This window comes from Nothoprocta perdicaria, unplaced genomic scaffold (assembly GCF_003342845.1).
Source record: "Nothoprocta perdicaria isolate Ctin4 unplaced genomic scaffold, notPer1 scaffold_0, whole genome shotgun sequence".
Lineage (NCBI taxonomy): Eukaryota > Metazoa > Chordata > Aves > Tinamiformes > Tinamidae > Nothoprocta > Nothoprocta perdicaria.
In genome coordinates, this window is record NW_020454092.1 from 1,265,023 (window position 1) to 1,280,122 (window position 15,100).

At 38.6% G+C, this 15,100-nt stretch overlaps 1 protein-coding gene across 3 annotated transcripts in view; it reads right to left on the minus strand.

Moving 5' to 3' along the window:
• MYO3B (myosin IIIB) overlaps nucleotides 1-15,100 on the minus strand; it is a 173,407-nt gene that overhangs the window by 73,919 nt on the left and 84,388 nt on the right. For all 3 annotated transcript variants that reach the window (XM_026046103.1, XM_026046238.1, XM_026046167.1), the window contains 4 exons: nucleotides 13,659-13,806; nucleotides 13,255-13,408; nucleotides 11,207-11,295; nucleotides 10,060-10,189 (listed from right to left, as the gene is read on the minus strand). In XM_026046103.1, coding sequence (XP_025901888.1) covers nucleotides 10,060-10,189; nucleotides 11,207-11,295; nucleotides 13,255-13,408; nucleotides 13,659-13,806 — 521 coding nt within the window. The remainder of the gene's footprint in view (nucleotides 1-10,059; nucleotides 10,190-11,206; nucleotides 11,296-13,254; nucleotides 13,409-13,658; nucleotides 13,807-15,100) is intronic.

Consider the following 15,100-nt stretch of genomic DNA (forward strand, 5'->3'; position numbering starts at 1 on the left):
ATAACATTATTTAAAAATCCTTAAATTTGGCTTTTTTTTTTTCATTACAAAATACAAAACTCTACTAACCAACAAAATTTAGAATGATAATACAGTTGCTTAATTTTTGCCTTACATCAGATTTCAAGGCTCCCCAATTAATATCCCTTGGGCTTTCCTAAGTTCCTCAAGCAAAAGTAAAACTAAACATTTCTGATCTCACAAAATAAGCAAATAAACACTTGCATTAATCAAAAATCTTTCTTCACACAACAAAGGAAGCCCAAAAGTGGTCCACTCCTGTGAAGAGGAATTCTAGTATCATGGTGCTTTCCATCTGAGAACAGCTTTGCATCAGCTTCATGATTTTTGCTCCAAGGAAGAAGTATTTCCTTCCAAGGAATGGAGAGTTCCTGATTTACATACTGCTACTTAGAAGCCCTCTCCCGGGGTCCTAATGTGAACATACTTTTTATTGCACATTTCAATTTGCTATATGTCAAAAAAGACTGTTATGTCAATGCAGAGCAACAGTCTGCCAGATACCTAAATGTGAAGCCTACAGGAGAAGTCCTAACACACAAGCTCAATCTTTTGTATGACTTGTACTGCTGCCTGTAAAAGATGTGTGATTGTTTTGAAGTAAACACAGTAAAGCCACCCTTCCTTCATCCCTTAAGCCTGCTCTCCTTTGTATTTTTTAACAGTTTTGGAACTGCTGGATATTGTCTTTGTTTCCTCATACTATCTGCCTTCCCCTGGGCAGGAATACACCTTTCCACAAATTTCTGTTATCCAGTGGTTATTACTTAGGTATTTTCCATATACTGTTCTTAGCATGCCTAAATAGAGTACGGTCAAAGGAGGAAACTGCTTAACCTAGCATGGCTGCAATTTAATGACTAGGAAAGCCAAATTACCTAAATAATGTTCTGTTGTTTCTTTTACACTATTATCTTATTGGCAAAAACAGGTTAAATGAAGAATAAAATCACTTTTTCATTATGGATTCTTATCGGTTCCTATTTCATACATCAAACAAACTCCTTTGTAATTGCTAACTAGCAAACTGTAGCTCCAGACAAAAACTATAGAAAAAAATGTATTATTATTTTTTTTTCCCTAGATCAAACACAAAATGATGCCTCAATATAAGCTAGTGCATTAGTTATCTTAAGGAATTCATTTTCAGGAAAATAAGTACCTAACTGGAACATGGCTAAGCCATTAAGACTAACAAACAGCACAAATGTGCTTTGAAAATCAGTCTATATAATAAGGAATATTTCACCTGAGTTAGTGTGGTGTTTGTTCCACAGTCACTAAACATCTGCAGAATTTCTCCCTGTATTTGATTTTCATTTACGGGGTCATTTACTACTTTACATACTAAAATAATTACATGTTATTCCACTTTGTGAAGAACAGGAATATTTGAAGAACAAATGTTTTGAGATAATATCATAGCCAATTAAAACTGCCAGGAGTTCCTTTGGAGGTTAAATTCACTAAAGGTTAAAAGATAATATTGGGCCTTTCTGAATTCTAGCTTCACAGACATTAAATGTCAACATCTCAGAGGAAACACAGGCAGAGTTAAATAAAATTAAATCTGTATTAAATTCAACTCTAAATTGGACAAATCCAGTGATTTAGAAAGATATCAAAACTTTCTGAGGTTTCTGGCAAATCAGTTCATGTGGGAGCAGACAGAAGCTAATGGTTAAAATAAGGACTAATCTTTCATTTTACTCACATGCATGCCCTTTTCAGTTCAGTGTTCATCTGAAAAAATTAGCCTCCTACCTATGTGCGTGCAAGATGGGCAACTTTGGTCTGTGGGACTGATTTGTGTCCCTGGCAGCTCACTCTATGTCTTTTTCCTCTGTAGTTACTAAAGCTAGGAATGCTATTCAGCTTTGGTAAATGCTCTGAGAGCTCACAACAGAAAACGTGGCATGGCAAAAGTCTGCAGGTGCCGGCTCAGCTCACTGAGAGCAAATTTTCCCTGTCTTGAAGCTGTTCAGAAGTCTCACACCTCTGCAAACGTATCCTTCACTGATGCTTCATTCCAGGCAAAAAAAAAAAAAAAAAAAAAAAGAAAGCTACCGGATGAGAAAGGTGAGAAGACTACCTAAGTACAATTCCTATTCTACCGTGCAGAAGCAAGCGGCAAAGGATTTTAAGTATTTGAATAGCATAGGAACAAGAAACAGGGGTGTCTTTTTTTTTTTTTTTTTTTTTTTTTTAGGTTGGTTTTGGAAGTACTCTCTGCGTCTCAGAAAGGAGCAATCAGCAATGCTGGCTTGCTACTTGCAGCCCTGGCACTCCTGTGTGATCCGGCTGAATTAAGGACTTGGCAGCCGCAGACTTTCCACACTAATTATGGACAGTTCACTCTCGCTGGAGTTTCTGGTATTACCTAAGGTTTGCCAGCACTTCATTATTCTAAGGTTAGGGGTTCTGTAAGCACTAGCAAGAACATATTAGTAATATTAGCTATATATTTGTTTTATATTGTATATATTGTATATAATATGTATTGTTTATTACAATTGCAAAAGATCATTACTCTTCCCTCCCAAAGTAAGAGTACATCAGGTAAGAGCTACATCATGCTTTGATGATAAAATTTAATTTGTGAAGTGTGATTGACTTACAGAGAAAGAGCCTAACGACAATGTCACCTTACTATACAAGCTGCACCAGGGATATTACTATTATATAGAGGGCACCAGCTCTTTCCTTATCCTCATATATTTTATTAACTTCTTTCAGGCTCAGATACAGAGGGGTTACATGAAATACCATGTAGATATAGTATAATATGGTCAGGAATGCTACAATGCATTCATATTTCATTGACACTACTTCTAATCACAGCTAAGCACTTGCATTCCAGAAGAGGTAGAGCCAGACAATGTCTCTTACATACACAGATTCTTCTGTCTTTCCTTTCAGTACATTTTATCTAGCCTAAGGAAGTCGACTCCTTATCTACATTATGCATTTTCATCTTCTGCTACTGTAAGACTAGGCTCTTCTTAGCTTGACTATAAATGAATACATGTAATTTTTTATTGGGTACTAATTTGAATCTGGTCACTGACTATCAAAACTCTTTTCTTTTGAGTCACTAAATTCATTTAAGCTAATCTGGTGCAATAAAAAGCGAAGAATCCAATTTTCTCATATATTACACATTTTACACAAGAATGTATTTATAAAGCACTCTCTGTAGAATATGGCTATCGATCCATACATTCTAGACACCGCTGCATCCAACATTATCTTTGAAAAAAAGAAAAGTTTTACTTTTCTTGAGTAAAGCAAGCAAGAGAAATAGTATTTCCAAAATCAGATCCAAAATCTAGTAACAATGAAAACCTAGTAACCCATCTGAGAATAATCTAATTATGAGTAAACCCCTCAAGAGGAAAAGGGTGCACTTTTTGGATCCAGATTATCTGAAATGAAAGTCCAAACTTTTCTGAATTAACAATTTCTGATCCAGATCCTCAATTAAATTAAGAGTTTCTTTAGTCTTACGGATGGCAGATGTAGGGATGTCTCCATAGTTGCTGCAAAGCTGCTCGGACGGAGAACAGATGCAACAGCCTTTTTGCATAAATAGACACATTTCCAGGCCTGGGAAAAGGAAGGGGCCAAATGGTCCTGGAAAGACAGCGGCAAAGAGGGGTGGATTGCATGCTTGTGTGCTGGACAAACTCTTTTTATCTGCTTACAGAGGGCCATTTCTTTTAGCTACGGGTCATAACAACTTCCATGCCCATGTTTGGCACTGCAACATTTGCTGTTGTTATATGCACCAAAGCTCAAAATAGTTGGGGAAGAGCAGACAGTACAGAATGCAGCAGCCTACTTGGTAGGCAAAGCACCTCACCACCACCAAGAGACTGACCATCATGAAGGGAGACTGTGCTGGGTTCTGCGCCATATCCTATAACTGAGATTGAAAGGAACTATAGAAAAACAAAAGGTTAAGATCAGGCCAAAATAATTTTCTAAAATAAAAGTGAATAAACAAGAAACTCAGAAGCAGAAATGATGATTCTAGACTTTTTTTTTTTGTATTACCAGAGCATGTTCCTTCCTTCCATCCTCATACAATATATCAATATATGTTATAACACAGTTTATGGTATACACAGCATTATTTAGGTTCTGCTGCTGAAGCTGTTACATACCTCAAGCTCCCTTTGAACCTGTGAGAACTCTAAAGGGAGTATCATTGAAACACTAGCCCCCTACTCCTTATGGGCAATCCTAGGGGTAATTATAAAGACCACACTTTTCATTGTTCTGATACATTCAACTCTGTGGTTACCTGTTTCATTTCTTAAAGACCATATGGAAATGATGTAAATCATCATAGCACTGGGTTATGTTAGCATCTTCAAGTACCTTACCAAGTTATGCGTCACCTATGCAGAGCAATCTGCTTAGAAATTACTAGAATCTACACTTCACCTTTCCTTTAAGCCCTCAGACTCAGAAGAATCCCAACACTGCACAGCAGCGGTCATGAAAGCAGCTGTAACAGGATCAAAGAACCTTACGGTTTTAGTCCATCTTGCAAGGCAAGATGCAACACTAACAGATTAATGCAGAGCCTGTGTAACTTAATGAACAGAAACTGCATAACAGGAGTTATTAATACTTAAATTCAGAATTTGAAAAACTTTAGTATGACTATTCATCTTCTTATCGTGGTAAGACTCCAAGCTAGACAAATTAAAAACACTGTAAAAACAATGGACTTTTTCTTGGGCAACCCCCTTTACTGAACGTCTGCATGATAACGCTATCTTCACCCTTCTGAGCTGTTCTGGCCTTTGTGCCGACTACCACAGGCAATTCCGGGGATTCACTGTCACTATATATAGGGAGTTAATCTCAACAGCCAATACTTGTTATATCTTAACTTCAACTTGATAGATAATTCTGTTTCGATGAACTCCATTTCAAGGACTATTTTAGGGCATGCTCTGGATCTTCCTATTAGCAAATCTCATGAGTATCTATGTACTATATTTCCTGCATGGCACAAAACTGTAGCATGTGAAGAACAAGAAACACTGAACTGTAAAATGTTAAAATGAGAAACTAAATAGAAAGCAATCTAATACTCTACCACTCAAAATCAGTTAGGCTACATTTAGTTTAGTTTACTGATGTCCCACATCTGCAAAACAATAAAGTTCACAATAGCTACGCTGCACAGCTGTGGTTTAAAGTCTCTCTCTGCACACAACACTGGCAGCAAAGCAAAAACAATTAATTTTTAAATGCTTCTAACATATGGGCCAGTTAGATGCAGGAAAGCCTCTATGTTCAGAAAGAAAGTATTTAGCTTCCATTGCTTGACCCAAATTCTTACAAAATGTAAATTGTGCTTCATCTTTAAGTAGAGAGATTCTAATTACAATGGCTTGTTTCTCATTCATTTGATACAGAGCACATGCAGTTATCTCTTAGAAAATAAATAACAGAAAAGTACCATTATATAATGATTTAATTGCAGGATAAATTAGAAAAGAAAAAGGTGTATTTGAGTCTTTTGCTCTATAATGATCTATGGAAGTAGAAGACAAGATCCTTTAAGTCCAAGTGGACTTAAAGCATACTTTATTTCAGTGATTAAGGGTGATGTACATAAAGCCAAGAGATCTTTTCTGCTAGTACTTATGACCAAAGAAAGTGCTTTTGCTCAGTAAGAAGTCGAAGTAACTAACATGACAAACAAAATAATGGTTAAACTGAAAAAACAGGGCAAAACATCCGAAGATTTCAACTGGTCATATTTACGCCCAGTAGTGTAGGTTTGCAGGATTTACATGCAAGAAAATCCATTTGCTTCTCTCTGTTTCTGAGTCTTCATGAGCTACTACTTTCTATCAAGCTTACAGATAAATTACTATTGAAATAGTACTCATTAGATTGGGAAATTGCCAAGGATCAGTGAAAAAATCATTAAATGATTCTTCAAGAGACTCTAGTTAATGTGTTTTTTAGTATCCATAAAGAAAGCCTGGAATATTTCTCCTTCACATTCTCTCTCAGCACATGATTAGCTGGGTTTGTTTTTATTTTTGTTAGTAGACATATTTTTGTTTGTTTATTTTGTTTTCTTCTGAGGACTCAAAGATGCTAGGTTAACACAAACAAAAGAGATTAAAAACGACTGGGAAGCAATCTTTAGGTAGGTTGACTAAAATTAACTTGTCTTTAAAAAAAAAAGAAAAAATTTCCTCATAGTCTGGACAAAAACATCCCTGGATAAAATGTCACTGTCCTTACTCTCCAATGAAGGCAGTGAAAACTTTCACCTCAGTTCTCATTAATAGATTATGCTTGAAAATCAAGGCAACATGGAGAATGAGTATGTATTAGGAATGGGATATAACTGTGCAATGGGTTATATACTGATACCAGGTCATTCTGGACACATGAGCAAGAGCAACTGATACAAATTCACTAGATACGACCCTGCCCTGCGCCATATTGCCCTGGAAAGCCAAGCTCAGCACAAGGCCAGCTGGCCAGGGCCTCGCGGCCAGAGCAGCCTCCCTGCTCCCGCTGCAGGGCTGAGGAATCTCCCTCTCCTCCCGTGCCTGGAAACTCTCCCCCTCTCAGCAGCCAGGACTGAGGGCTGGGCAGTACAGCTCTGAGGTGCAAGGGGCTGGGAGTCTGAGAAAGCAAAAGAGATGGTGGAGAGTGTGTTGCAAAGGAGCAACTGTCTGTAGAACAAGTGACAAGTAGGATGGAAGCAATTGGGAGACTCAGTAGGTTAAACCTGAATATGTTCATTCAGTTCTGAGGTTAAAGGTCCTTAGAAAGTGCACACAGATTCTGAAACGTGCTGAATGTGCTCAAGTTTCCACTGAAAGAAGATACACAATGCCTGACGCCCTGCAAAATTAGCCTCAGAATGCTTGGGTTTTGTTCTGGTGTCTTGTATCTGTAATTGTGTACTCTTTTAACCATAAACTACTCTTTTACATGTGCATTTAATGCCCTGCTGATAATTTCTGGCCCTTTAAACTACAGTGTTCTTCGGTGAAATAGAAGTATTTGTTAAGAGGGGATAAGTATATTTGATAAATTACAGGGATTAATATGAACTTAAATTAGTAAAAGAATTTAGACTTTTTAATATTTATTTTCTCACTGCTGCTCAGTTTTTGACAGTGAAAGACTATGTTATGGCACTTATATAAATATACTTCAAACAGAGGATCTTCTCAGGGTGGGAAAGGCATCTTTTTGTTCTTACTGGTACTTAAGAAATGCATTTTCAGTAATTTTCAATCCCATGCTACTATTCTCAACTTCGCTCTCGCTTCTGGGATAGCACCACCTAGTGACTCTGGCACGCATGGGAGAGAGGCGCTTGGCAGAGGACACGCACACTGCGAATGCCAGAGCCAGCTGTAAGCAGATGTGGGAATGTGCTGTCACTCACCTTCAAACAACACACCAGAGATGCTGGCAGAAGGCTCGTTTAGAGTCAGCATTACCTAGAGAGATGCAATATGGCCTCCATATAAATTATTAACTTTTGCATCCGCCAGTAATCTACAAAAAGGTGAAGAAAACTATCAAGATATGAATCATAACTTGTGTTTTTTTCTGGCTGGCTGTAGGAATGGAGCCCACGTTGAGGGAGGGGAGCAGATCGAAGCAGTAGGGAGAGAGCGTGCTGAACACTGACGCTACCACTAGGGTTTGGTGTAGGCACGCGCCTTCCTGCAAAGGGAGCAGAACAGCATCACCTTTCTTCACCAAGCAGAGAGGAAGCAGCATGGCCAGCTATACCTTCTGTTCTCAGCCAAATCTTTCATTTGTCCTGCAAGCTGCCAAAAGTAAACCTGGCAACAATCTAATTTTGGAACATGAAGGCCCCAACACAGGATATGGGTGCCAATTACATTGAACATCTGGGAAAAATAGAGCAAAAACATGAAGACTTTCTTTAAAAAAAAAAAAACTACATATGGGTTTTATGCCTTTCTTATACATCATGCACAGGAGGCTATACATAATAATTCTTAACAGGATGTCCTGTACTGACTTGACAGAAAATATTGCTGTGGGTATTTCAGGAAGAGGTAAATGTATTATAATGGGAGGCAGAATCCATCAAATCCATATAAATAGGAAACAAGTAAGGAATTTAAGATCCAAGGTAAAAGTGGAAACAGACCAAGACCACAACAAGAAGTATCTTTTTACTGAATCTTTTTATGCATCTCAGCCAAAACACACAGTTCACTACTGCCATCAAAATTCTCTCTAAAAAACCCAAATCAGATGAGTTGACATGGTTTGGTTGCCTTATCGTGAAATTAAAAATCAGCAGCAACTTAAAAGTATAATCTTTACACTAATTAGGACTTATAACTAGGACACAGCACCTAATCTGCTTCATTTTCACAACAGCTTCAAGGTATAAAATGACTGTCAGAGAAGTGTGTGCAGACAGCCTTGGATGTCTGACCAGACCTAAGTTTTCTCTGCTAGATTCATCCTGCATAACTAAAGAATCTCTTTTACCAGTCTAACAAGGCCTCAGATGACAGAAGCAGATGCAAAGGTTCTTTGTTCCCCTTTTGGGCACAAACAAATCCTACTCCAGCTTAAAGCACATTCCCCCTGCGCATCTCTGCTGCTCCCAGCTGAAATGAGCAGCTGAATTCCTCCTCATCTGCTCTCACCTCCCCTTTAAAGTCTCTTTAGGGGACCCTCCCCTAAAGCATAATCTGGAAGAAGGGAATCCAGAGGCTTTTAATTACAGGAAAAGGACAGAGACAGTGTAAAAGGAATCTATCCTATATAGAACATAAACAGAAGTAGTTTGTTATCAGTTGCACGTGTGCAGAAATGGCTCAAACCTCTGGATTTCTCCAGATGTTCTTTTTCTACATAGGAGAGGTGGGAGGCAAAGCCAGAGACTGTGGCTGGACTACTGAGCATCCAGAAAACCTATAGGGAGAGGCACTGCACAGGCACAGAATCCAATCTACAGTCCCTACACAGTAAGTCTGCAAAGCACTACCCAATGCATGGACACTTATTTCTATCCAAGACGTTTTGGATAGAAACACAATGACCTCTTCTGCAAAGGCGTTAGCAGCACTGACTACTCAACAGATTTCAGTCCAAGGTATGTTTGCCTCCCTGTATTACTTTGAAAGATATCCTTCACATCTATTTCATCATTTCTGGCAGCATAACATAGATTAGCATTTTCATTTCCTGGTTAATCAGGAAATGTTATAGAGATCATGTTGTATTTTTCTATTTAAAATCAACAGTACTATATTTTCATTGCAAAACTCCACCCACTAGCAACTCAATAGCCACAACATAAATACTGGAATTTGCTTTACTCATAGAAATAAATGTCATATTAGACCAAAAGAAATTTGCAATCTAATACAATCCATCCTATTTGGATTGTTCCCTTTTATCACATCTTTTTCTTATCCGTTACAAACAAGAAACACATGAAGTATTGACAGACATTTTCTACATGCACATTTGTTGCTTTCTTGGCATGTATTTGTGGAATTATCATTTGTCCAGGTTACAGATACTCCGGCAGTTACCCATGGACTAATCAAACTTCATCTCACTGTTTCAGTCATGTATACATGCATTTTCATGCAAGTCAATGAGCTTTAACTCAACTGAAGCAATTATTTCAAACGGTTTAGTATGCTTACAGTTTATAAGAAACTTTTTCATGGATTGCATTGTTGCACCTAAACAAATAGGTGTTACTTCAGATTAACTTTATTTAAGTAAGATATATATGACTCTAAGATGCATGACACAAAAATCCATCAACTGAGAACTGATCTCAGCCAAGGACTGACAAATGGCAAAAAAACAAGCAATGCCATACTTTCATCCTTCTCTCACATGGACTTGCCTTATTCATCAGACAACCTCCCCTTCTCTGGAACCTTGCCTCCTTGGTCTACTGGTTAAGAGCTCTAGGGAATGAGACAGCTGAAGAGGATACAATGTTAGCAAAGCTGTGCAAAAAAATACCTGTTTTGGTTAGTGGGCTAGAGAACAGTTGCTGAAGAAGTTTGTTCTCAGATGTTCGCAACACCACCACTATGTCAGCAGGAAGAGTGTCTCTGTTCTTCTCCAGGAATGCACAGGCATCATACAACACCTAGTGTGGGAAAGAGAATCGAACACAGTGTTACACAAAACCCACCATTTCCTTTAAAGCACAAATAGTCAAGACAATTGAGCAGACCTGTCAGTTTGGCTCTGACAAGTCAAAGACTTATCCATAAAGGAGTTCAAATTGTACAGCAGTGTCCTCAGGATACAAAAAGGCTATAAACAGCATCTATATTTGTAGCATGTTATCGCACATCAAATCGGCCTAAATGGTTTGAGTCATGTTGTATTATGCTGTGTCACATGGTGTACATGACACAGTATGGAGAAACACACTAAAACTTGACACTTTACATAAGCAGAAAATGGCTCTCAGATAGTCATCACCTATTTACTGTCTGCAGCAAATTTGGAATCTGCACCCAGAGCTGTTGGAGAAACAGGAGCAAGTTTTATATCTAGGACACATCAAGGTACACTAAAGTGATTTCTCACTGCTTCCAAAAAGATAGTACAAAAGCAACAGGTTCTACAGAGGATGGGAAATCATCTGTGCTGGCAACAAATTGCTCCCGTCTTTCCAATGCTGTCTATAGGAGCTTAAGTACTATTGAAGATTCTATTGTATTGGAGATACTGTTACTTTTGTATTGCATTTTTTTTCACCGTAACTCAATTTCCTTTACATACACATGTACCCATGTACACACAGACACATAGAACCACTGTGGCAGTTAGCTGAAGTTACCAGCCAGCTATGTTAGAATTTTGTAACTTCTGGATCCAGTCAGTTGCTCCTTTAAAAGGAAAAAAGTAATAGCGGTGTTTCTGGTGTCAAGATTCTTTCAGGATAAAAGAAGTTTATTTTTAATGCAATTTAGGACAAATTCTGTGAGGACAAATTCTAAAATGGACGACTTTGCATAGACAATTTTGCCACAAACTCTAAGTGTTCATTAACTTCATATTTTTCCTAATAAAACGTAGGAAAAAATCTTAGATCAATGACTGTGAATAGAATGATCAAACCAATGGTACTTAAATAAAAATCAGATGACCTTACCTTTCCAGCATAGTGCTGAATACCAAATGACAGTTCTACTCCTTTTGGTCTCCAAAAGTATTTGCATCGTAAGTTATCTTCAAATTTATCTAAACATTTGAGAAGTGACATTGATAACAGTGAATTACAGTGATTAAGTAAAATCTGCCTCCTAATCAGAGACAGTTTACAGTAGTTCTGGCTTCTAAAACAGAGACAGCTGACAGGAGTTCTGGCTGCTCAGGCAGCAAATTCGGACACTCTCAGATTGCCCAGCAGCAGCTGCATGCCATTTCCCTGCTTTCTTCCAAGCTGCCTTTCAGAATGGAACAGCCCATTCTAAAGTAGCCCAGCAAGACTCTTCTACATCCCACTTTGTTCAGTTTTATGCACAGAAAATTGTCAAGTAATAGGAGCTAATGAAAAGATATGGGAACTTTTTTTTTTTTTTTTTTTTTTTTACATTTCTATGAACTTGCTTACATGTATTTAGTCTCATGGGCTTTTTTGTTTGCTTTTCCAAATATGTAGATTTAAAGCTGTGCACGCATCTGGCCTGCCTAAATGAGTGTTGCTATTTCTGATTCCCTCATCCTCCTTTCCCCATTCATTTAGTTCTCCATACACACCATGTTTCCCAATTTTCACATTGGGATCAACTCTAATTTGCCTTTGGACTTGTACAGAAAAGACTTCTCCCATCCAAAGAACTTTGTTTCCTATGAGAAACCACTGCCAAGCTGACAGAGAAAGAAACATGGCTTGTTAAGAAAAAGGTCTTTTACATCCTCTGATATTTTACATGCTCTGTAAGATTTTGTAATGAAATTTGAGCTGTTGCTGTGAAAAGTGCTATTTTATTTCTTTACCTGATTAACCAATTGAAGGCCTTGAGGTAGGAATCATTTGATAAAAAATAACCTCTCTCATACAGGAGGTCAGATGAGATTATCAAAATGGTTTTTACTAACATCAGAATCTTTTTTTTTTTCTCTTAGTATTTTCTTTCTATTGATATTTAATCAGACTTCAGTCTCCTTGTATTAAAAGGAAAGAGAGTTGGGCTTGGATTTTTTATTTCTAATAAATGCTTCTCTGGTACACCTGCAGTGAGCAAAATATCCCAGTTTGCTATCATGTTGAGGGGTCCTAGTGTTCTCAAGACATCAGTAATAAAACTGATGAGCACTGCAGCATGGAGGCTGCCTCTGTGAAAGCGTAAGTTCAAAATTCAGTACCAGCTGATCTATAGGGCCCAGGCAGGCACACTGCTTTAGTATGCAAATGAGGACTGGAATGAAATCATCGCATTTATTTTATCTTTGACCTAAAATCAAGTTTTAACTCAACCACAAGTTGACAAGTGAAAAACCTTGTATATATATCATACGATTTAACAGGCAGCTGTTATTCCCTACTGCACATTCCACTGAAGGAACTGGAACTCTGTTACCTATCACAGGGGAAAATGTAGCTCCAGTAAATAAAAACAGGACAACAATTTAAAGGATAGCATCTTAAAGCTGGCACTGAGATATTTTTATACATAAAATAGGCATGAAGGAAGGGAAATATTCCACCAGATGGCACACCAGAAATAACACATACTTTCTATCTACGATGAGATAATCTGGAGTGAAGCAGTATTTTCTAATTGGATAAACATAGGCCGAGGAGCTTGAAGATCTATATTTTACGCTCAACACTGAATCTAACTCATAGTGGTCCTGGACACAAGTTTCTTCCATGACTCAGCCTTTTCTTTAGTAAATAGGGACAAAAAATCCTCCTTGATGTTCCTTGCACACACGGCCACCACACAGGTTATTTCCTTAAAACACTAAGGAGACAATAAAACCCTAGACATCAGGTATGTAAAATAATTTCTGCAATACAAAAACAGAAAACAAGTAAAGCATAGAAGAGTGATGAAGCATAATGAAAAATATACTTAACAGGCTAACAAATGGAAAAGCCTCAATGGTGTAAGTCGGCTAGTAAAGCTAAAGTTGCCATTCTTCGTTCTCAAAATATATTAGTCATTGCTAAGGATTTTTGTTTGTTCATACCAACTAAAGTTAAGTCTGTTGCCTGAGGAAATCGGCTTTCTTCATCTAGCAGAGAAAGGAGGCCCATCGGCTTCTGGAGGAACATATCTAGAAGTGGACGGTTGTCCTCATACTCCACTGTGGTAGCATCAATTCCCTCATTTTGATACTCCATCTACAAAGTTAGTAGCACAATTTTAACCCGGAAGCAGCCAGAGCCACATCTTTATTAGGACATTTGTGACACACAGCAACACACTCTATCTGCTCCAACCACATTGACTGCAAAACTGCAACAACTGCTCTGAAAGATGCAGTTCTTATCTTGCATTATTATCACATACACATTTTATGGTTTATAATGCTTCTCAGTATGTCTAACACGTCAGAACTGATGATTCACACAGACTCAGAGTTGCCTTTACCTGCTCAAGTGCAAAGATGTGTTGATTGAAATAAAACTGGATCTGTTCATTAGCAATATTTATGCACAGCTGTTCAAATGAATTTCTTGCGAAGTTCTCAAATCCAAAAATATCTAGTATCCCAACATGCATTCCATTTTCAACATTGCTGCATGGAAATACAAACAATAATCATCATGACGAGCATCAAGGAAAAAAATTAAAATACATGTAGTAACTAAGATTACATAATCAGTTCAATATGTTGCAAAACAAGAAGACAAAAAGCTTGTGCAAACTTACAACAACTTGTGCATTTTTTCAACATCGTTTACACTTTTCCCTGCACTTTCATTCTCCAATCACAGATACACAGTGACAGATTCTCTGGAACCACAGTAAAACAAATGGTTTCAGCCACAGGATCCCAAACCAAATATATCAGCAGTTCCTCCAGGTGAACAAATGGTGCCAAGTTCTTCTACCATGTTTTTACTACAGCCACACAGCAGAGTAACTGCCAAGTCTGCTGCTGCTACAGCTGCACAGGTAAGTACATGGGCTAGCTCAAGTCTAATTACAGCACAGTCACCACTGGAACTGCCAGTTGCAGTTGAGGACATATCTAGGTGATGCAGCAAAGTACCAACTAGGGATCTCCAAGCCACCTCTACGATCAGAAATAATACTGCATATTAACACAGGACCTAGGCACAGCATGACATTAGAAAGCCTGCTTTGATTCCAGTACCTACGTTCATTCACAGGCTGTCTGAAAATAACAACACATCACATGCTGTGCAGATGTGCTCTGAAAGGAGGCACAGTGTCCTCTCAACTTCTCCTCTCCTTAGCTTTAGCCTAAAACAGGTTGAGTCCAATTATATTCAGAAGCATCAACAATGTCCGTTGATAATAATCAAAGTCCGGAGATATGATAATTCCAAGACACCTCTAGCTATTCCGGCATTGTCTAGAAGGAATGGCCAAGGCCAACAAGATCCTGGGGTGCATTAAGAAGAGCGCCTGCAGCAAGTTGAGGGAGGTGATCATCCTCCTCTACACAGCCCTGGTAAGGCCACATCTGGAGACTGTGTCCAGTTCTGAACTCCCCAGTACAAGAGGGATGTGGAGCTGCTGGAGAGAGTCCAGCGCAGGGCTACCAGGATGATCAGGGGCCTGGAACATCTGCCATATGAGCAAAGGCTGAGAGAGCTGGGTCTGTTCAGCCTGGAGAAGAGGAGGCTGAGGGGGGGACCTGATCAGTGTCTATAAATACCTCAAGGGTGGGAGTGAGGAGGATGGGGCTGGCCTCTTTTCAGTGGTGGACAGCAATAGGACTAGAGGAAACGGCCACAAACTGAAGCACCAAAAGTTCCACAGGAACTTAAGAAAACATTTCTTAACAGTGAGGGTGACAGAGCCCTGGAACAGGCTGCCCAGAGAGGTTGTGGAGTCTCCTT